The sequence below is a fragment of the Rousettus aegyptiacus genome, unplaced genomic scaffold (genome assembly GCF_014176215.1).
Source record: "Rousettus aegyptiacus isolate mRouAeg1 unplaced genomic scaffold, mRouAeg1.p scaffold_m13_p_2, whole genome shotgun sequence".
Lineage (NCBI taxonomy): Eukaryota > Metazoa > Chordata > Mammalia > Chiroptera > Pteropodidae > Rousettus > Rousettus aegyptiacus.
Window position 1 is genome coordinate 164129930 of NW_023416295.1, and position 25120 is coordinate 164155049.

General features: G+C 36.9%; 1 protein-coding gene across 4 annotated transcripts in view; it reads right to left on the reverse strand.

The window, feature by feature from the left end:
* Positions 1-4567: 4567 nt before the first annotated feature.
* The window catches only part of SLC41A2 (solute carrier family 41 member 2), a 106488-nt gene continuing 85935 nt past the window's right edge, over positions 4568-25120 (reverse strand). For all 4 annotated transcript variants that reach the window (XM_016127050.2, XM_016127049.2, XM_036237384.1 and 1 more), the window contains exon 11: positions 4568-7883. In XM_016127050.2, coding sequence (XP_015982536.1) covers positions 7698-7883 — 186 coding nt within the window. In that variant the 3' untranslated portion in view covers positions 4568-7697. The remainder of the gene's footprint in view (positions 7884-25120) is intronic.

The window sequence follows — 25120 nt, forward strand, 5'->3', positions numbered from 1 at the left end:
AAATACAACCCACTTCCACTTCTGGTCCTTAAAAACACACACAATTCCCTAGTCTTCCTTCTCTCTTTTGCAGTGATGTTAGAGGCCACGTGTTCAAGATGGTGTAGCCATAAGACGGAGGAGATACGCAAATGCAGAAGGCTGACAGTATGCGTTGTTCTATACCATTTTATGTAAATGACTTGAAAATCCACTCTTGTCTGCTCTTTGTGGGGGTTTTAAAAAAAGAAATTTCTATTTTTCCTGTCACTTCTCTGGATTTGGTGAGAGGGAATGAGATTTTGGTGTTTACCATTCTGCCACCTTGAAACTTATATATGCGCTAAAATGTGGAAACAAGAGAACCCTTTATTTATTTTCTTTTATCCTTAATCGCAAATTTTCCCTCCTATAACCAGCCCAATCCCCATGCAAGAACAGTGTATATGGACCAACAATTTAGTTTCCCAAAGCTCAGTTGTACTCATGCAGGTTTTCCAAATGTAAAAGTAATTTGTTTCCAACTCTGGTTTCTCAAAACTTCTTTGACCTTAAAATTAGGGAAAAAAATCTACCAAATGACTCCACTGAAGACCATACCTCTTGTCTCAATGTCAGCAATCTACATAACATCAGTCACGAACACCTGAGCTCAGGAGGATGGACAGTATGTGCTTAAACCCCGGAGTGGACGCCTACACCCCTTCGAAGAGGCACTCTCCTGCCCCCGAGTGGGCATCTCCAGTGGCCCAACTAACTCTCTGAGCCCCGCGGGAAAGACACTTCTGATTGCTTTTCTCACAGATTTTTCACTCTGTAATTCTTGATTCTACAGTTGATATTTTAATCTCGCAGAAACAGTTTGGAGGAAGGCAGAAAAACTTTGTCAAGTATATATCTGCCTGATATTTTGTCCCATGTACTTTATCTCATTTAATTTTCACAGCTTCCTTGTGAGGTAGGAATTACTACCCCCATCTGAAGAGTGGGGAATCTGAGTCTTGGAGATTAAATGATCTCCCCAAGGCTGGGCTGCTCAGTAAGGATCATGGGCAGTGTTCAAAGCCAAGGGCAACATCTGTGTCTTTAGAACCCACTCCACTGAGAAGCGGGTGTATTTCATTGAAAATGTTGCAAAAGACATGTTATCATAATAATTACTATTCATTCAGCTCTTACAATGTACAGATCTTATTCCTAAGCACAGAATATCTTTCCTCATCTGCGCGAATAAAAAGGAGGATCACGTTTTTTCCAAACATTAAACGATCATTACTAAACAGAACAAAGTCATTTTTTAAGAGTTTGAACAACCATTAAATGCTAATTAGAGATAGGGATCTATTGTCTAGACAAGTAATAATTATAATGTATTGTAAAAATAAATATAAAGTAATGTGTTCATTTTTGAAAATTTGGGTAATACAAAAGTTGTAAAATGGAAGAATATCTATAATCACATCATCCAGAGGGAAAAAAACGTTTAAAATATTTTGATGATTTTTAAAATTGGCATCATTTCGTTTATCGTTTCGTACATGGCACTTTTCACAGTGTCATGAATGTTTTTATGACCCATCAAAGGATTTTTAAAATATGAATTAACAGACTGTATAATGTAATATTATATATATACTATAATCTTTATCTTTTTTAAACTTTCGGTCTACTTTCAAATGAAAAATTTCAAGCTGAAAATTACTACACTGTATATTCTGATTAAAACCTTTGAACAGCTTTTTAGAAGTGGGACCAGTAGGTCAAAGAATATATCTTTCAAGTAAAATTTTAAAATTATTTTTTGAATAATAATACATGCACATACTTCAATATTAGAATCACCTAAAAAGCCCACACTGACACATCTTGGCCCCATCTCTACTTCCCTGTACCTTATTGCTCCTTGTCTCCTCCAGGGGACATTTTTTTGTTTTAAGTTTCTTGTTTTTTCCTCTGTGTTTCTTTCTTAAATTTCTTCATTCTTTCAGAAAGGGAGAATATTGTACATACTCTTCTATGCTTTGTTTTATTCACCTCATTATATATCCTAGAGAGCTCCCCGTATCAGTTTGTAGAAATATTTCTTGTTCCTTTTGTCTCCAATTCACGTTATGTTCTTTGGTGTGGATGAACCCCAGTTTCTTCCACCAGGCCCCCAGAGTATTCTTATCTTCTGCTGTTACAAACAAATTTATCATGAATAACTTCGAGTATGTCATTACATCTATCTTGGGGAGTTTCTGTAGTATAGATTCCAAAAAGCTGGATGTAGAGTGGCCCCTAGGGTGGGCAGCCTCCAGGCAAATATTCTTGGCAGGGCCCTTGTCCCCATAAGCAATTCGATTTTAAAATGTTTTACAAAAATGTTTGGCCCATGTGAGTTATAGGGACGCCTGCTACCAGATTTAGTATAACAAGTAGAAAAGAGGTACTTACATATTTGCTGATTGTCCGATAAATGCAAAAAAAAAAAAAGGGTTGAATCTTTAGTGTTCAGGCACCATCATTTTGTGTTCTTTATTGCCAAACGTGCTATTCCTGGCTCATTTCTTCCACTGTTAAGATAAAGGTAGTAGAACTGCCACACTCTGGCTCTTCAGAACCTATTTGTATTGAAACGGCATAGATTTTCGGGCCTCTGCCGTTTTCCAACACCGTTCAGTTAATGCTGTCTACATCCTTACTCGTGTTGCTACATCCATCTTGTCCCCGGTGAATACTGGCCTCCAATGATTTTCTTAAAAGTTGTTACCGTGCTTTGTTACGGAATCAATAAACGCTAGTCTTACCGGAAGTATGTAGGAGAACGTGAAGATAATTTGTTTTCTGATCGTGTTGGCTTTACCGTTTGGAATTTCATAGTGTAAACGTAGAACGACCCGTCCTCCACCCAAGTCTTCCCTTGAACGTTTAGGCTGTGGCTACGGCATTTCTTGATGTGATTTTTTTTCAGTGTCGACTGGACCCAGGCAAAGATTCGGAGGTTAATCAGGCTCTGGAAACTTCTACGTCCATCTGTAAAATCCACTTTTAGCAAGAACCCCACTAAGTCAGTTTAACCAGAACCCCCACCCTTGACTTTGATCGCCGTCAGTATCCGACTGTCTTCCTCATCCTCTACCCCCATTCTCCATCCCCACCTCCAGCGACGTCCAATCACCCTGGCCTGTCTTTAGCAAAGAATCCTGTGAGGTCAGTTTAGCCAGAATCGCCCTTACCCCTGATCTTTCATAATAGTAATTCTCCACCCACTCACTGTCACCAATAACATGACTGTAATTCCCACTCGCCCACGCTGTGTTCACAGCTGAGCCCCATGTCTCTCATGGCCGTGGTCCCCATACCTATCATAACGATCCTGAATAAAGGCCACCTTACCATCTCTAACAAGTGTCATTGAAATTTTTTAACTACCCCACCTGCCACTGTCGCCAGTGGGGAGGTGAGGTGAGGGCTCAGGAGCAGAGAAGAATGGTCCCCGATCACATAATGAATGGTGGTTTCTTGTCCAGTACAAATTAAGACTGACCTGGGAGAACACGGGATCACGTCGACTGGAGGCAAGAGAGAACATCGACCAGAAGGGCCAACAGGGGAGCAGTGGTCTTGAAAGGCTTCAGAAGAGAAAGAAGCAGCCGCCCCCAGAGTGCTGCCTGGCATGAGGCACAGAGCCTGCAGGAGGGTAAAGTCACCTCCTGGGTGCAAGCAGTGGGGGTGCACGGGTAAAGGACGCCTGCTACCACCCCGCCACGCTTGGATGCTCTAGACCAGAGGTGCTGCAGTCAGAATACTGACAAAAGAGATCTGAGGCTCGAGTCCAGGGATTAGCTGTGGACTGTCAGTGGCCCAGAGCTCTGATCGTGTCATGTGTGTCACGTGAGAGTCACCCCGAATCAACATGTCAGTACTATTCTGGCAACCCATTATCATTCTGGACAGTGAGAATGATCGACTTACCACATTGTCTTCTTGGAACTGGCAGGGCTGGCCGTAGAGTCCTGGGACTACCCCATACGCAGGAGTCTGACTTGACCCCACACAGGGAGCCCTCTCTGAAGGGAAGAAACCAGAACTGGGGTCCACTCTCTGCTTGGCTGGTCCCAGGCATTGGACAGTGACTTACAAAACTCTGAGGTAGTTGTTTCTTGCAAATGGAGTTCAAACAGGACCAGTTTCAGGTTGGGGGGCCCTGTCTGGATGGCACAGCCAATCCTGGCTAGTCTCAGGTAACTGAGGGAGCAGTTGAGGGTTGACTTGATGTCTAAGGTTATAAATTTAAAGATCAGTCCTGGCAGTTATAGCATAAGCAGAGAGCTGTGTGTAACCAGAGCTGTCCAGTAAGTACATAGGCGACGGCTGAGGATATATGGATGGATGGACCCAGGAATCTAAACTGAAAAATGAGGAGAGTACTTAACAGTGAAAAAGTGACAAAGAAATGGATTGGAGGTCCTGATATAGTTAAAGCCCAATTTATTACATTCATAAATACTGCGCACACACACACACATCATCCTAGTCTCTTCTGGGTGACTCCCACACAGGCTCAATGTACATCTAGTTTATCAAGAAGCACAACAAGGCTGCGTAAATATTTCTTAAATTTTATTCTTATTTGAGTTTACAACAATTCAAAGATCCAAGATGCCCATTATAAATGGGTATATTACACCACAGACATATTATAAGGCAAGGAAACCCAATTACTGAAAGACTTTTAAAAACATACTTTATTTGGCAACATCACTGATAGTCTATGATGTGGAATTTTTGATGTCTTCTAGAAGATTCTTCATCTTAAGTTTCCATTTTATCACTAAGAAACTTTTTTTTTTTTTTAAAGAAAATACATGGTTTGTGGACAAGAATGAAAAACGTTTGCAAAAAAATTATCTGCATAAATAAAGTGTCCGATAGACTAGTGAAAGAAAGAAGTTTGGAAAGCAGAAGATTTTACATTGTATAAAAATACTGTGACTTTATATTATGTAAGATGGATGTTAAGTGTTGTTTTTGTAGGTAAATAAGTCATCTGATCAGTTACATACTTATGTAAAGGATTTAAAAAAAAAAGGAAAAATTTTTAAAGAAATCTATACTCCTTTTATAAATCAATTAATCGAACAGTGACTGATTTTTCCATGTCTTTATTTTTATTTTCCTATTCCATGCCTTTTAAACACTTTGTTGCTGTAACCAAGACTGAGCAGCAAAAGAGAAAGGAGACAACCCAAATCAGTTATCCCAGTTGTTGATCGGTATCTATGGAAAATGGCTAGATCTGGGAAGGGTGGTAGCAATTAAATGTTCTACGAAATAAGGTATTGTTCTTTATTCTAATGTTTTCATTTATCTGTGTTTTCCTTGGTCTTAGGAACACGAATCATTTAGAGTTGGCTAGCCTTACTATTAAGATACATTAAAGGGAGGTTTCCCTGTCTGAAATCTAAAAGATGTAGCAGTAGCCTATTTGACTTTAGAAAATCCCGTTTCTCCAGTTGCTCTCCTCTCGGTTAATCAGTCAGGTGCTCCTGGTGCATGTGGAGGGTCTAGAAAGTTCTGGCTAAGGAGAGTGGAAACCTGGAATGGACTTCAGCTAGAATTCGGTCATTTTGCAGCTGTGCAATCTTAGAAATTTAACTTCTCTAGTTTCAGTTTCTTCCGTTGTAAAATAGATATAAGAATATTTACCTGACTTATTTCACAGGTACTGTTGTGAGTACTAAATAATACAATGTATTTGAATGCGCTTTAGAATAAGTAATGCACTAAAAGTTATTGATAAATGCTTTAGAAATGTGTTAGCTGTGTAGTACTTTATTTTAAAAAATCAAAACAGAAATCACTGAGAAATATAAATGCTTATAAATCATATAGCCCAGATTTAAACAAGTAATTTATAAATGCTTTACAATAAAATCAAATAAATTATTTACGGATTTGTTTAAATAAAAAAAAAATCTCTGCAGATAAATAGTCATCCACTTAACTTAATCATTCTTTTTTCCTTTTTTTAAAAATAAGAATGTTCACTATGTGACATTATAACTCTCCAAAGGAGAAAGTTTATAATTAGTTCAGGTCTCTGCCTTAGAAGCTTCATTATAAGGCAAAAGGATGGAATAATTAAAGTTTTAAAATAAGCAAAAATATATCTCTAAACCACAGTCCCCTTATTTTAAAGAGATTAATAGGAACGCTTCCCTCCATGTTTATAAACAACCTACAATTTATCTAATGTTAACACTAGCTCACAACGTAAATCATGATTATCAAAGTTAACGTACATGTTTTCTTCCTCTGTTGGCTCAATTAAATATCTGATGGTCTTAAGAGATTCCACTGCATTTTTAAAAAATGAACTATATGTGATATAAAAATGCTTACCCATTGAATAACTAAGGTGTTGGTCAAGTGTTTGGAACACAGATCAGAGTTTTAGGAAAAGATGTGAGAGACAGCAGTGTATATAATAAAATCCCATGTGGAAATAAGACTGTGCAAATATACGCAGGTGATATACACAGGCCTGAATGATACCGAAGTAACCCACAAACTTCTCTTTTAAAATGCTGAGGCTAAAAGTCTCAATATACTTTTTTAGAAGAGCAAATGAACCAATAATCCAATAATATCTCAGTTAGACTAAATGGTACTGTTTTTTAAATAAGAAGAAACTATTAACTATAATGCAGGTAAGAAATACTAAATTATGGGCAGTAGCAAAATTTTTGGACCACATGATATAGAAACAAATCAATAAAATGTGTTTAAGAATAACTATATAATACTAATATTCTAATAGCACTATTTTCTTTGCTACCAATTAGCCAAGACTCAGTTCTCCACCAAAAGCTTCTCTGTATCTATCTGTCTGTCTGTCTGTCTCTCTCTCTTACACACACACACACACACACACACACACCTCATACCATCTAGTCTCCTCCACAAATGCAGCTCAGCTTATCTTCTGTTTTTGACTATTAAGTCTTTGCAAAAGATCGACATTCTTTCAACAAATCAAAGATCCAAAATGACCCATTGCTTTCATTAAAGATCTCTCAAGGTCATTCTGTTTAAAAGGCAGCCTGCCAAAAATCGGCAGAGCTGAAATTAAATTGGCATTGGCACAGGGAAATTCATAGACGCAAGTAAAAGTGAATTTATCTTATGCTCAGCAGCATTTTTTTAGGTCAGGTCAGGAGCATGTAATGGGCAAACTTATCCTCAGCTGGCAGAGAGGTAGGCATAATTAAAACTATTAAAAGCTTTGTTGGGCCCCTTTCGTTGTACAGTATGCTTTGTGGTACAACACATCTGTGAGATCAGAAAGGCTAAACCAGAATTCTGTTTCCTCTAACCTGGCATTATAAGTTAAACAATAAAAGTACATTTCTGCTGTGTCTGTGGTTTTAAAATTATTCTTTGTAAACATCCTGTATTCTTTCCTACTTAATTAATTTCTGAACTTGAGCTTCTATCTATGTCTGTGTCAAATGATCATTTTTTTCCCCCTATGAAAAGCAGCATAAATACTGTTCATTCTGGTTTCAACACAAACTCTTAAAAAATGTTAAGGCCATTTAATTGGATCAGGGCCAGCCGAAGATTACCCTGGCGCAAGTCAAACTAGTGATTTAAGATTTTTGAGAAAAAAGCCAGAAGTGGTTGTCTTGTGTTTTCCTCCTTGGTAACTTGACAGCAGCTGGTAGGATTTATTAGTCTCCAACATCTCCATCTCGATCTCCAATAAGCCAAAGAAAATGAAAACTTAGCGCTAACAACGCTGTCCCGAGCAGATCGCCCAGTGCTGTTAGGTAGGGGATGGAGAAGCTGTCGGGGTCCTTTCCTTTCCTCCAGAAGTGATGGACCATCCAGTCGGCGATCCACAGCAAGGTAAATACCTGGAAGAGAACACCAGAGATTACGCCTGTCACCTGGACCTGGTAAACAGGGCCATAAACTCAAACCGCTGCTTTCTGAAAGTTAAAAACAGCAGGCATCTAAGTCAAGGACCTGCTTGAAAAGAAGAAATATTTAACTGGCAGAAGGTTTTCTTTTCGCAAGGAAAAATTCCATTTCTCCCTGAGATAACATTTTTTCCTCAATGTTTCATATAAATCTTCTCATTTTCTTCTCGCCTTCCAATGACCATAATCGCCCTTATATTTAATAGCATTGTAAAACTGCCAAACCACTGTCAGGTTTCAGCTTCTTTCTACATAAACCTGGGAAGAAGGAAGAAGAGATATGAAGAAGGAAATAAAAATTAAAACTAGGAATCATTTAACATTCTCGTACTGCAGGTATGTACACCAAGTGACATAAAGGGGGAGAACTGACCATTCATTTCCCGATTGTAAGGCCACTGGGGGCTTGTCAAGGAAAACTTCAGTGCAATGGTAAGAACAAGAAACAGAAGGTACGTGCATCAAGGAATAACTTGTCTACTTAGATAGAGGAACAGACACAGAAAGAGTCAGAATATTCTAAAGGGCTATTCAAATCCTAAGGTGATAGATGTATTTTCTAGGATATCAGGACTATAAAGACCTTTGTGATGCTTTGAATCTTGGGATCGGATAAATGTCTTTTTTCTTAGCTCCAGATTTTCTAATTATTAAACTCTTGGAGTATTAAAAGGGATTTGGGATTAAAGGTTAATGTTTACTGGTTTTGGACAAGTTGGCAAGTAGAGAATTAGTGGTTCAGAGCACTTCTCTGTCACTTACTAGCTGACTGTAGGCAAGTAAACTTTTTTTCTGCTGCTATTTCTCTGAATGAACATTAGAGATAATAGTAACTCCTCACAAGAACATTGTGAGGATTAAATAATAGACTAAATAAATTAGTGGCTGGCACAATAAACTACCAATAAACTATCAATAGTGTCTGCTATTAATTTCTAACGGTGTCACCGCTATTATATTCGTGGCCTCTCAGATTTGGGGGACACTTGGTATGTGTGAGAGGAAGCCCACTCTAGGTCCAGATTCTAGGCCAAGGGTCTGTTACCTTTCACTGTTCTGACAGGTAAGCCATGGAGGTCAGATGTCTGCCTTGGGTTCTGTAATTTAGCTCTGACACCTTTTCCAGGAAGGTAAGTGGCTTGTCCAAACAGGGATATATACCTATTCCAAAGAAGTGAACTTCAGATGTCTCTGGACATCTGTTAGAAAAAGAGGTGGTGTTTTAAGTCCTCTTTTCTTTCCCATGAGGTTGATTCTTCCTCAGGGTTTTACTGGCAGAATGTTTTGGAATCATAAGATTTTATTAGGACAATCTATTTTATGTCTGAAGGAAGTATGGAAAGGGTCAGGCCACATCCAGGCAGTGTGGTGGGAACTTGATCACCCCTGTGTCTGCAGGGTCTAGCAAAGAGGACTAAGTTATAAAGTAGACACCTGACATCTGCTTGAATACATGAAAATCAGCTAGAGACAATGTTACGTAATAGACTCCGATGAGAACAAGAACTGTTTGTCCTTGGGCAGGGAGGGTGGGAAATGTAAATTTAAGAAGGTTACTGTGTCAGGAGATACTAGTTTATAAGACATCCTTCCAGGGTAGAGTTTTAGGCTACAGGATAAAAGTTACCAAAAGACAGAACTTAAACAAATAACAATTTGGGCTGTCTATAAATGGAGCAAGGTATATGGTAAATTCTGTAATACAGGAGTATATGGAAGTTCAACAAACCACCCCTCCCACTGATTGAGTGAATAATGTATGCAGGAGGAAACAGTTTTAAAGAGAATGAGGCTAGTTAATTTAAGATGGGCAAAAAATAAACAAATATTATATACACATTACATATTTATATATTAATAGTAAATTGTGTATTAATAATTTATATATTATATAATATATCACACGTGTGATAGGTATAGTTTACTAATTCCTTGCATCACATCTGCATTGAATGGGAGATTTGTCTAAAGTAGGGTTGGCAAACTACAGAGTCCACGGGGCAAATGTAACCTGTTGCTTGTTTTCATAAATAAAATTTTACTGGAAAACAATGCTACCATTTGTTTACTTACTAGTCAGTCTATTATTTCATCCTCAAAATGCTCTCATAAAACTGGTACTATTATTATCCCTAATATTCATTTGGAGAAGTTGAATCAGAGAGGTTAAGTCAGCTGCTTGGCGTTACAACGACATAACTGCGCAGCTGTGACAGAGACCACATCCTCCACAAAACCTGAGATATTTGCTATCTGGCCTTTTACAGAAAAAGGTGTGCTGACCCCCACTCAGGAGAAAATTCTTACTCATACAGAGAGAATGAAAATGGCACCCTTACCTCACACCCACAGAATCAATTCTAGGTAGACTCAAGTACAAAATGTTTAAAACGTTTTATAAGAGGATGTCGTTATGACCTTGATGTAGGGAATGATTTCATGGATAAAATGCACGATACATTAAAGGAACAAGTTTACAAACTACATTGAAGATTTCTGTGGTTCAATAAATACCATAAATTAAAAGTCATGCCCCAGGCATATAACATTGCATATAACTGACAAAGAATTAGTATTCAGAACATCTAGAGAGAATATACAGAGAACGGCAATTCATAAGAAAAATAATCTAGAGACCAAAAAAGGAATCTAACGCTCCAAAAAACATATGAAAAGATAATCAACTTTACTAAAAACACAGGAACACAAATTAAAACCACACTAAACGTAAGACTATCAAAAATCAACTTTTATATAACAATAATAGCAAACATTGTTTTTGAAATGGCCTGTTATGGGGACATGCAATGTTCAAAGAGGTTCACATGTATAAACTGATTTAATTCTCAAAACATACCTGTAACATGCTGTGAATTATTACTAACCCTTTTTGACATATGAGGAAACTAAGGCATATGCAGAGTATAAGAAACTTGCCCAAGATCACACAGCTCATAGGTGGAGTCAGGTTCAAACTCGCACAGTCTAACACTATCCACCAGTGCAGTACATTGTTTTGGTAAAACAGAACTTACAAGAGCATAAACTGGCATAACTACTTTGGAGAACAATTTGGGACTATCTATCAAATTTGAAGATGTGCATCACCTTAATTCAGCAATTCCACACAGAAACAATATATATATATATATTTTTCCTTCTGTAACATGGAGGAAAGAATAGAATGATTCACAGCCTGGGGGCTCTACTGACCCCAGGTCCCACCCATATGGCTGCGCAAGGACGGACATGACCAATAGCTTGGTGTACTTGTGGAAGCTCTGCATTCACGCACACTAAGAGACATGTGTAAGAATATTCACTGCACCATTGTTTGGAAAAGACAAAAACTAGAAATAACCTAAAATGTCTATTGACAGGAGAATAGCTAACTTAACTCTTCGGTCATATAACTGAACACTCTATAGAAACTAAAATGAATGAAAAAGAGCTACAAGAATCAATACAAATATGTCTAAAAAGCTTAAGGTTGAATGAAACAAAGCAATAGGAGACTATGTATACAATTCTAATAAGGTTTATAAAATGAAAGGCAGCACAATGCTATAGATACATACATCTGTAACAATAGTATAGAATGGCAACAATACGTACCAATTTAGAATGCTGATAACTGCTAGGGAGGGAATTAAATGAGGCCAGGAAGAGACACGCAAGAGGCACCGACTATATAGATGATCCAGTTTCCTTCAGCTACCATCTGTTTGACCCCTCTACCCACTTCACCTTCCCCCTAGCCCCTTATATTTAAACTCTTTACCGCAAGGAGTGGGGAAGTAGACGTGGTAGATGCAATTTCTTTTTCGAGGTATTGTGACAACTCAAAGTTCAAGCAGGTTTATAAATTTATTAATTTCTTTTTTTGCAAGTTAGCAAAGGATATCCGTGCTTCCTTGGAATACTGTTATAATGAATTATTAAAGTCACAGTAAATATCAGATACTTCCTAATGCACTTTATTTCAAAACTAAATGATTATTTAAGGAATGCACATTTTTCACTGGGAAAACACATGAAAAATCAAACCAAGGGGAAACTGTGTTTTTATACCTCTTGTTTGTTTTTTTCATGAAATATGCATAACTTGTTAAGGTAAATATACCTTTTGAAAAGGCAATTTTGTAGTCCAGCTAATTATCCATGTTCTAGATGTATTACTAAGAATTTAAATTAGTATATAAAGTATGAGAATATATATTTATTTTGGATGATTGTGACTCTCTAGGCCAGCTCCTTCTCTGAGCTAGAATCAACATTCCCATGCACTAAGATCCCCTCAAAGCCCCAATTGCCAAGGACAGTCTTTTATAATGTGTGAAGATGATTTCTTTGGGAGAAGAATGCTTAGAAATATGATACAAATAAACACTAAGAAAAGCAAATTAGTACGGTTTTTCCTAACCTCTAACTTACAAAGGCTGAATTCATTTCCCCTGTGAAAATATGCTTCCCTAACCCAGTTTCCAGACTGGAAACTTTACACATTAAAATCTAATATTTAAATGTCTGTTAGGAAGAGTTTAGGATTATCAGTTAACAGGAATTAAATCTACTCTTGATATTCAGATAAAAGCATCTTTTCTTTGGTCTGGACTATTTTGGTGAGGTGGCAGACAGGGGAAAGTGGGACATGAATGAACCTTGCTTTGAGAAGGAGCCCGTAATATTCACCAAAATTCCAAAGGAGTCCATGGCACAAAAATGCTTAAGCCCTTCTGTCCAAAAATAAGCCCTTCTGTCCAAAAATAAACCTCTTAGAATGTGTTCCAGGAGACATATGCACCAATATTTGTAGCCTTGATTTTTAACAGCAAAAAACTACAAATGATCTAAAAGTCCATCAAAAGAGGAATGGATGAATAAATCATGGAACACTCATACCATGGAATACTATATTGTGGTAAAATAGATGAACAGTTACGCATGTGAATGAATCTCAAATACAATACTGAGCAAAAGAAGAAATTCACTTAAAACATATTCATTATGATTCCATTTTGATCAAATTCAAAACCATACAAAACTAAAAAAAAAACATTTAATTTGGGGTATCCAAATATATGCAGTAAAATCATACAGAGAAGCAAAGACTTTTTAGCCCTACGATTCAGGATCAATAAAAACGCCTTTGCCTTGGGAGACTATAGGGGCACAGAGATGGCTTTAAAAGATATAGGTGAGCTGACTGGTGAGTGTACTGATGTTTATTGTATTATTATTATTATTACTTACACTTTGAGCATGTTATTGTTTATCTATTCGATATTTAATATATAATTTGAATTTTTTTTAAATATAATAATTTTCAGCTGGGTGTTCATTAGATCTGGCCTAGTTAATCCTGCCATTAATCACTCCCCCTCATCTCACCATACCATTCTGTCCCAATAATGCAAAGAACCAGCGATAGCTAATATCACTTAATATCAGGAAATGACAACCTGAAAATCGAGAAAAAAGTCATACTAAATAAGATGTTTCTTCATTTCCAATAAAAGAAGAAAAACATGGAAATGAAACATATAAACAGCTAAAGGAAATTAACATTGATTTTTCTACCACATAATAAATAAAATTACTTTAATGCTGTTGATATATGTACAATGTCAAAGAAAGAGGCAATCAGCATCACCGGGCCCTGAACACCCTACTTGCTCCCTCTTCACCCTTCTCCTAAAACCATCCCCTTTCAAAGAAGAGGCCTTTCTGACAAAACATTTTACTGGCAAAAAAAAACTCCATTTATTTACTTTAAATTATTTATTGGATGGACGCCTTTCCCATGTTTTACTCGAATTTCAGAAATAATATTTTTTAAGAATCTTTTTTTGGTCTACAAGCCCGATCCTGTCTGGATCTTGAAAGCTAAGCGGGGTTGGGCCTTGTTAGTGCTTGGATGGGAGACCACCTAGAAAGACCAGGTGCTGTAGGAGTAAAAAATAAAAAATATAGGGTCGTAAGCTGACAAGGTTCTTGCAATCTGTGAAGTCAACCAAGGGTTGGCCAATAAACAAACAAACAAATAATAAAAATAAAAAATCGTTTTTTTAACGGCACACCAAAATATTTTGTTGTGGCGGTCTTTGAGTGTGGGGACTATGGGCAGTTTTACAATGATGAATACAGGTTGCTTTATGATATGAAACAAAGCTCAATAAACTAAAGAAAATTCCCATAGAACAATGTCCAAGCTCAGTAGTATAGAGATGTGTTTCTTCACTTCACTAGGTGACACGTGGTCTCAGAAAACAGACTTAAAAGGATAACTTTGAAATCGATAGGAACTGAGTAATGGATATTGCTAGAAAATGGAACTACCTGAAAAATATTTTAATTGCTTGTTAAATGAAAAGTCAGAAGTATAGCTCTGAACTTCTTTGACATGAACATCCCTAAACAGAAGACAATTCGTTTAATGGGAGAGGATAAGAGAAAAAACAGAGAGATTTGAAACCTAGAAAATGGAACTTTTCTTAATATAGAAGGCTCCAAAGTCATTGGTTAGAGACAGAATATGGAGAAAAGCAGAGAAGGGAGTTGGATGTACAAAAGGAACATTAATCTAAACAATGTCCTAGAAAAATGCAGCAATGAGACATGACAAGTGTGAAAGCCCAAACACAATCGACTTGGATTTCGTAAGATTTGAGATACAGTATCGCATGAAGATTCATAACTATAATGGTGTATTATGTTTACGCTGAAATATTAGTGCACTAAGAACTCTATGCTATGAATAGAGAATAACAGGATGTTGATTTGGCAGGAAGACAGAGAGAAACGCATCTATATTAGATCTAGTTATATGGCACATCTGTACCTCTAAAAATACTTCCTAAGTGAACTCAGACATACCTAAAAAAGAGAGTTTGCAATTAAAACGAATGGTAAATGATTTGTTTTAGAGACTAAAATAAAAACATGCTAAGGCTTGAAAGAGTAGCACAAGAATAAATATATAAATCAATGAAACAGAATAAAATGTAGAAATAGATCATATATATGTATTTCTATATTATATATGTATGTACATACATATAGTAAATTGATTTTTAACAAAGATACTAAGATCATTCAATGGGGGAAAGGACCGTGCTCCTAATGGTGCTGGAACAACTGGGTAGTCATATGCAAATATATGAACCTCAATCTGTATTGTATGCTATCCACAAAAATTAACTCCAACTAGGTCAGAGATCCAAATAAAAGCTATAACTAGAAAAATTTTTAAAGAAAATATAAGAAAAACACCCCTCATAAGCTAGAGATAGGCAAAAGTTTCTTGAGACAAAAAGTATTAACTATAATGAAAAAACTGACAAACTGAACTTCATTAAAATTGTAACTTCCATTGCTAAAATATATGATTAAGAACAACGCAAAGGCAATGTATGGACTAGAAGAAATTATTTCCAATACGTAAATCTAACAAAGAACTTGTATCCAGAATATCTAAAGATCTCAAAAATAAGTCAACTGAATTTTTAAAGATGGACATAAAATTTAGATTCCATTAAAAAAAAAACAACTAGAAAACATGAATGGCCAATAAACCCATGAAAACATACTCACTACCATTAGTCGTCAGGTAAATGTAAACTGTGATCACCATGGGACACCACCTTTACACCCTCTGAAATAGCTCGAGATAAAAAGACCGATAACATTAAGTGATGGTGAGGAAATGGAGCAACTGGAACTCTCATACTAATGGAAACGTAGGTCAGTCTAATTACTTTGAAAAATAGCTTAGCAGTTTCTTATAAACACCAATTTTTTTCATAAGATCCAGCAGTTCTACTCCTTGGTACCTAAGAGAAATGAAAACATGTCTACACAAAGACTTGCACATAAATGTTAACAGCAGCTCCATTCATATGTAATAGCCCCAAATGGGACACAAAGCAAATGTTCATTAGCAAGCGAGTGGATAAACCAACTGTAGTATGAATTCATACAGGGGAACACTACGCAGCAAAAATGGAGCAAATTACTAATATATGTAACAATATGGATACACTTTTAAAATATGCCAAATAAAATAAGGAGACAACAAAGAGTATACATTTAGATTCAGTTATATGAAATTTTAGAAAAGGGAAACACAATTTATAGTGAAAGAGAACAGATCAGTGGAACTGACTGCAGAGAGGCATGAGGGAACTTTCTGGGGGCAAATGCAACATTCTATATGTTGATCGTGGGGGCTGTTATAGGGGTATCCATGTATGTCAAAACTTAAACTCTATGCTTTACATTTCTAGATGTAACTTTGCATTTATATTCTCATTCCAGAAAGGGAACTCCTAAAAATATATAAGGACTCTGGTAGAGTTTTCTTCTCAGTAATGGCCTACAGAAGTCCACAAATTACAGCCTGCAGGCCAAATCTGGCTCACTGACTGTATGGCCCAAAAGCTAAGAATGGCTTTTCCATTTTTAAATGGTTGAGAAAAAAAAAAAAAATCAAAAGAAGAACAATATTTTGTGACACATGAACATTATGTGAAATTCCATTTTCTGTGTCCATAAGTAAAGTTTTGTTGAGACACACCATGCTCATCTATTTATATATTATTCACAGCTGCTTTTGTACTGTCAAAACAGGGCTGAGTACCTGTGACAGACCATACGGCCTGCAAAGCCTAAAATGTCGACTATCGGGCCCTTTACAGAAAAGGTTTGCTGATCCCTGCCTTACAGTACAGGGTCTCTTCCTGTTAGCCCCCACTAACAAATAATGAAAATACCAGGCTGTTTTCAAACCTTTTACTTATCCTGTGATGGACTAGGCAGAGCAGAGGCTTTGGAGTAATATAAATCTAAGTTCGAATTTTGTCTACCACTCAATGACTATTACTTTGGGCAAATTTTTTAAGCTTTTGGGTTCTTACATTTGTCACTTGGAAAGTAGACGCGACTATACACGTCTCAGAGGACTGTTAAAAGGATTAAACAAAACAATGTAAGTAAAATACATATTGACTGGCATTTAACAGACATAATAAATATTACTTCTTGTTCTTCTAAATGAGGTATTCAAGAAACGTGGCTTGTCAGAGGGGATGGAGGGGAGCGAGAATAAACTTGATTACCCACCGAACAGTTTTTGAATTAAAATGCACAAGTTATTCTACCCTACTTTGCCCCAGGCCTATTCTGACAGAAGTCAGTTATCAAACTTCATTTACTTCTTTCTTAAAGCTGTTAATGCTTCTTTCTGTACTTCACATAAATAGAAGCATGTATTATATGCTCTTTTTTGCATGTGGCTTCTTTTGTTCAACCTTATGTTTGTGAGATTCACAATATTGTGGATTTTTGCATAAAGTCATAGATCACTCATTACCCTTGCTGTAGAGTATTTCACTGTGAAACTTTATTGACTTTTGAAATAATTTTAAAGTTTAGTATTCTGTTCCAGTGGCTAAGATGTTACAATATCTACATTGTTATAACACTTAAGTAGTGATTTATAGAATATTTTACTTGTACTGGTTAAGCATTTAATACTACTTTTTAAAAAAGTATCATCTGTCTTCGAATTGTGTTATGTGTGTTTCACCTCCCCAAGAGACCTGTTATCTCCTTTAGATGTGGAACCTTGTCAAGTGTTTGCCCTATTACCCATACAAAGTTCACCCAATATATCTTAAATCAAATTTAACAAGTATATATTTATACCTCACCTAGAAAACACTATGATAAGCTTTCTGGAGCATTCAAAGAAGAATAGACAGACATGGTTATTGCTTTCAATGAGATCAGAATCCACATGAAGAAATAAAACCAAAATGCCTAAAGTAACCCAAGAACTTAAAGCTGAATATTCATTTTATAAATATTTGCTGTACCAGGCAGGGGCTGATACTGAGTCTATGATGATGAATAAACGTAGTGCCTGAACCTTTGGCTAAGTACTGGTATGCCACTGTCTGGAAGAAATACAACAAAAAATCCATAATCCCTGGATGAACCTTAACCAGCATGATCCCCTGCTATCCTCTGGGGCGGGGGGGGGGGGGGAATGGAAGGAATCTTAGCAGAGGTGGAAAGTAACCTCATTAGAGAACCTAAACTGAGGTTTTCTAAAGCACCTCCAGAAACAGATGACTCATGGAAGCTATTAACCCAAGATCATCAGAAAAAGAGATGACCACACAAAGTAGACAGCTTCCACCCAACACCATCAAAATAACAGTTATAGATAATGGACTAATTTTGGACTTTTCTTTTGGCCAACCAAAACCACTATTAACACTTCATGTCGTCACTGAATTAACATCACAGGTGGAATAAAACAATCCATATCTGAGCTAAAAGGACAGGTAGCCTGACAACCTAGGGAATCACGGGGACTTGTTTTCTTGGTCAGGCCTGAAAAATCTTAGGTTATGGTAGAGAAAGATATTCTAGTCCCTTCTTATAATACTTCTTTCTAATTGTTCCTGTTTGTTTCACAGTCATTTAATGTTTATTGTCCAATGTCTCGAATGCTCCAATGCATCCACTACCCCAGCAGAGGTTTCAATAAAAGACAAACAAACAAACAAAGAAAACAACAAAAAATGAAATTATGGGGATTGACCCAAACCGAAAATCAAATCTTCACAAAATGAAACCCCATCGTCAAGAAGAATCAACAACAGAGGCCAAAGTCTAGACAATCCTTGATGATATCCTACAGCTTTGAGTCAGTGAACAATAAAAGTGGAAACTGAGTATATAAAAAGCTCTCACACTCCTAGTAAGACTATTCTTTAGCCATGAAAACAAGTCATCAGAACTGGTTTAAATTCATTCAGTCAATAAACAACATGCCTCATTGAACATGTTTTAGAAGTCAGCCAATCAATGACCATCCTTGCTTATGAAGGAGCCAATGAGAAACAAATCCAGTCCAATAAATACAGCTTTGAGGGCCAACCAGACAGTAATCTCACTCAAGTAACCTCAATTCTACAGATGACATCACCCTACTCAGCTTTTGAACACCTGCCAGTCCCTGAACTCTACACTTCCCTAAAAACCTTCACCAGTAGTTTGCTCTGCTTGGAGAGATTTTGCCTGATTCCAGCATAGCTCCCTTATAATAGTGAGCAATAAATTCAACTTTGTCTTTTAATTTCTGAAACTGAATGATGGTCTCATCATCCTCTGATGTCCTTTAAATGTCCCTTTAATAATACAAAAATCTTTAGGGATTTTTTGCTTGAATACATTTCCCTACATGGCACAAAATGAACAACTTAGATCAGCTTTATTACATAAGAACTAGCATGGATATTTCGCTTTATAATAAAAAAGTGGAATGGCACTAAATATTTTTTTAAATAGTTACAATATTTAAATTATAGGATCGTTTAGGTTAGTATTTTGGGGGTGGATACTCTGGGGTTATAATCAACCAACATTTATCCCGGTAAACTTCTTGAGTAATAGAAGTTTTTTATGCTTTTCAATTAGTGCTTTCACATAGATATGTTTTGGGGGTTTTTTTGTAGATGATGTGAAAATTCCTCTTAAGTCATGTCTGCAGTCTCAGCAGATTCAGAATACAAGCAGTAAGTAACGTCCTAACCAGAACACTAGAAAAAGATGGCTCAGCTTCTCTGGTCCTATCTTCATCTTCATCAGGCTTGACAAGACTGAAAAGAGCTCAATTTCTCACTGCCTTGCTACACAGGGATCCAGGATGCTGTGTCCCTAATGAGGCAGGCAGTCATTTCATCTTCTGTACATTACTGGCTTGGAGCCCAAGCATACCTATCTAGAGAATTAATTAATCATAAATGTGGATTGAGGAAAGTGTCTCAATTTTAAAACCCTGCAACCTAAGCTATAATAGCATAATCGCACTATTGTATCACAAAAATGTAATCGAAAAACTAAAAAAGAATCTCAACAGTTCACCTGTTTAACGTCTTACTTTAAAGTAATCATATTAATTGACTCTCAAAGTTAAAGCAGATATTTTTACAAACATAAAAAAAAAAATCTTGGAGCTGCAGATCTTCTCCTTACTTTTCCTTTATCATTCCCTTCACACTCTTCTCTCAGCCCAAGCTAAAAGACAGAAAGCAATTAAGAGGCAGAGGCAGAACAGTCACATAGAAAGACAAAGAGATCTCTACTTTCCAGTTGGAATCTGCCAGATTTAAATCCTGAGCAGCAAGAAAAGAATGTCAGTGAGGTCAGGGAACCTATTAATATCCCCTAGTTGCTTATTAGCTCTTTCCTTGAGATGCCATCTGGGAATAGAATTTGAGTAAGTATCGAAATGAAAAAGACATAATCACACAATTCAATCACGGCTTACTATGTGCCAGGTATTTAAACTTTATAACTACTGTGTAAAGAGGAATTGTTATCCTCATTTTACAGGAAAGAAGAAGAAGACCCCAAGGAATTAAGTAACTTGCCCAAGGCTAAGCCAATTAAGTTGTTTAGCTACTGGGGTTCCAGATCTGGCCATGTTGCCGCCATATGGCTATATTCTTCCTTATTTGGAAGAGGAATGGAGTGTCAGAATCAAGGTAGGGATACTTCATGCTAGATTCCATAGGTTCTGATCCTCTCATGGATACCCGAAGAGACGCAATGCCCCAGTATAATCCGCAGCCACCGATGATAATATTAAAATAATAGGACAATAACAGCACCTCACATGCATTATCTCTCATTTCATCCTTATAACGACCCAGGAGGTAGGCCAATTCTTAGCCTCCTTTTAGAGCCGAGAAAGCACAGCCCCTGAAGGGGTACCTTGCCTAAGGTGACACAGGTAGTGAATGGTGGAAACCAGAGCCCTAGCCCTTACACACCATCCCACACAGCATCAGATCTCTGAAGTCTGCCAGGAGCGGGGAAAATGTCAAAAGCCATCAGTATTATAGAATAAATTAAACTTTTAATTTTGGTCTTCAAGATCCTTCATGATCTTGCCACAACCTGTAGTTGTCAATCTTATTTTCCATCACGTCCTTTCATAAGTCCAGAAATTTTCTTACTATTTGTTGCATATACCCTAAGTTTTCACATTTACCTAATTTTTCCTTTGGCTGAAATGGCATTTTCTATGGATTTCACAACACACAATTTCATCCACTATAAAATTTCCCTCTGCACACAGGAGAAAACGCTTCCTCATAGTGCTTTGCCTTTCTCTCTGGACACTCAGGACATATTTACATCCTTGACTGGATTCCTCCTTGACATCAGCAGGCACAGATTCCGTGTACACTCTGGGGAATAAATGCCCTTCTGAGGAAAACGCTTAGTTGGAAGAAACGTGAAGCTCTAATGACACCAGAGAGAAGGGACAGCTTTAAGCCTACGGAATTTGCCATCCTAAAAACGACGACCCTCACTAACAGCAAAACAAAGTGTCAAACATATTCTTGTCAAACCCATTCTTGTGAAACAGGAGCCAGACTCCACCTTGCTGTGTGGATTTGCATAAGTCACTTAACTTCTCTCCATGCCGAGTGCCTCATCTGTGATGGAGACTAGGAGTACAACTTACCTCACTGGGTTGTTGTGAGTCCTCAGTGAGTTCACATGTGTAAAGGGCCTAGAACAGTGCGTGGTCAATAATAAATGCTATATAAATAATTGCTAGTGTCATTTTTGAAACTCTTACCTATATGTATCGGAAAAGTGGCTCAGATCACCAAACCTCAAGAAAAAGAACAGTCAGAGGTGAAAAACTTTCATAAGGAACAACTGAGGCGATGAGAAGATGAACCGGATTATACCTAAGAGAACCGGTATTTTTTTCCTCTCGAAAGTCACAGCTCAAGAGGAAATGTAACTGAACACTACAAAATAATGTCAACTCATGGCAAAACAAGGTGATTATAGGCTTCTTAGTAAAATGCAGAGATATTAGAACCACACAGTACACTTGAGACCCTGAAGGGAACCTATTGTAGGCCCAACAAATTTAAAAATAGATCGCTTCTACGCTTAAAAACAGACCAATTTAAAATTAGCTATTTATACCTGGAATACAATTTTTCAGGAAAACAATGTTTTATATATTTCTCTGACTAACCATAAAAGCCAATTTAACTTAATATTACTTTAGTAGTAATTATAGATTTTAATATTAATATATTATTTTGGTTGCCAGATAATTTTCATATTAACATGTATATTACTAATCATGTACAACAATGCTTTGTAACAAATCATTTATTGCAGGAGAATTCACAAAATCACACATCGTGGATGCAGGAGGGGATGCGCATGACAGCTTCAGTCATCCACTTCCCAGTGTGACCGGGACAGAGATGATATAAAGTCTGTGGGAGTGAGGCTCTCCCACTCCAGGAGCTGAGGGCTGAGAGATTGAGGGGATCCTTGTTGGTGTACCCTAAGCCTGGCCTATTTCCATTTTCACTATATCCACTTGCGACTTCCTGTGCACCACTCCCCACTGATAGGGGACAGATTTGGGAGGAAATAAGGAATTTAGTTTTGGACATGTTAAGTTTGAGATGTCTTTTCAGCATTTAGCCAGAGATACCAATTTGGAATAAGCAATGAACAGGGGGGTATCTGAGGCTCAGATCACTTATCAGAAGGGCAAGAAAAGAGTCCTACAGTCAAGAACAGGCCAAAAGGAAGGTGAGTGGAGATGAAAAAGGACTCAGGGCATTGAACAACCTGCTCCAATAATGAGGAAGGAAAAAAAAATAATGCTGATGACATTAATGATAATAAACTGCAGCTACTCGCATTATTAAAAACGTATTATGTTGCAGGAACTCGACCAAGTACTTTAGATTCCTTAGCCTAGGGAAAAAAGTAAGGCCAGAGAGCTTAGGAAACTTAGATAAGGACACAAAACAGTAGCAGAGCAGAAATGCAGACTCAGGTCTCACTCTGAAGAGCCCAGGTCTTTCTATAATGTTATGCATATGGGAATCTTATTTTCCCTCTTTTTTCCTTTGTCCTTTGTATGTGACGTTATATGAGGAGGGATCGTTTGGCTTATATTTCTCTTCTGTGGAAACGTTCATGTTTACGCTTCCATAGTTAAAATAATTTCACTGAATCATCATAACTACGATGTTGTTGGTGCTTTTTTAAAATTTATTTTTCAACTACAGTTTTGCCAATGCTTCTTTTAGTTAAGTCTGTAGAACATATTTCTGCCCCAGCCATGTTCTACTTAGATGAGAAATGGAAGATGTTTGCTCTCAATTTGTACTATTTGTGTTATGGCCATTTTCATATTATAAAATATGTTTCAAAATGACCATGAACTATTATTTATAAAACAGAAACACTTTATTAATCAATATTAATCAATACTATATTTTATTTTGCAGGGCATTCATTTGCTCATTTAAGGTAGGCTTGCATTTGCTGAGAACAATTTTTCTTGAGAGCACAAACCTATGGGGAAATATAAGATGGTGTAATTTGCACATAAGTATAAAATTCTGGTGAAAGAGAGTAAATTGGTGTTTACTGAAATCAAGGAGAAGAAAATTTAGATTCTTCTGTTCTTCTGGAATATCGGGGACCCAAATACAGCTGTAAACTCTCCTCCTCCTTCCAATGAAAGAGGAGTCAGAGCTGGCAAGATATGGTCATTCCGTTTCACACACATTAACTGAGCACTAGGGTTGGGGCTCGGTGCTAGAGATACAAAAATAAGTACAACAAAGACTTTCTCTAGAATGGGTGAGACAGACACATCCACAGATAATATCAATATAACGTGGAAAAGCTAGGCTCATTGTATTCGCAGGGTGCTATGGGAACAGACCAGATTAGGTATCCAAGAAAGGCTTCCTGGAAGAAATGACGTCTGAGTAAATACAGAAGTCCTGCAAATGATTGTTCCCGTGTCATTATCCAATATCGGGTTTCCTTCAAACAGATTTCCTTCATTTAGTTGGCTGGGAAACTAAGGGGTAAGGGGAAGGTTCTTCAAAGCATATTAACCTGGGAAGAGAATAAAATACCAAGAATTCAAAACCCAACCGCTACATCGTGCCTTGTGAGGAACACCAAAGGAAAAAAGGCTTAGTCTCTGTCCTCAAGGAGGTAGGAATCTCGATGGAGCGAAATGAAGCATTAGAAAAACCTTACTATATGACGGTCAAGCAAAATAAGCTTCCGGTTCTCAACTTTCACGGGTCAGAATTCAGGTCAGAGGTTAAAAATGACATATAGGTATCTGCGAGAATAGGTTGAAATTTAAATCTTTTTATAAATTCAGAAAAATTACTTATATCCTTCATTGGCTTAAGTAAAATGAAGCATGGTAGTGTATTGGCACAGACCCATAAACATAAATGTCAAATCAACTCATAAGACAAAGAGGTAGAGTTGCAAATAAAACATGTTCTAAAAATGGCATGTTTATCAACAGACAAAAGAACAGTCTCTGAATAATTCCCATGGAATTGAGGAATGTATCTTTCTCATAATACTCACACAATGCTGAGAACATAAATTGTAATAAGCGACCAAATCATATATAGCAATACAGGTAGTCAGTAGGGAAAAAGCATCTGAAATAACTTTTGTCCCTACTGAACAGTAGAAAAATATTACTCCCCAGATAGAGTTAGTTGCTTTTTCTTCCGAGCTCTGACAGCAGATTACATGTAGCTATTTCCAGTGTTTTGTATTATATATCATATCATATTATATTATAAATCTTTATGCAGTGTAGTAGTTTTCCCTCCAGACTGAATCCTTGAGGATAGGGTCTGAATCGATTCATTCTGAGATTTAAAACCTATCCATACATCTGCTAGAATGAAGGTTTATTGAATGAATAAGTGAATTATAGGTGATTTATAATAAAAATCTCACTACTATAAAGCCTTATAGAAAAGTTAAATATCAATTAAGTCATAAGAGGTTTTGTTATTTTAAGAATAGATTCTAGTCTCCTTTGCCTGGCATCTGAGGCCTTTCTACATTGTCCCAAATCTACCTTTTTAACCTTCTCTCATCTACTCCCCTCTCTTAGTCAAATCCTGAATTACGTTCTCCTTCTCTCGTAAGCTCTGTGCTATCTCATTGCTATGCTTTTATTCAATAATCTCCAATGTTTTAGATTATGTAGCCCTTTCAGTATAAAATATTTGAGCATACTTACTTAACGTTGTGCTAATATACTA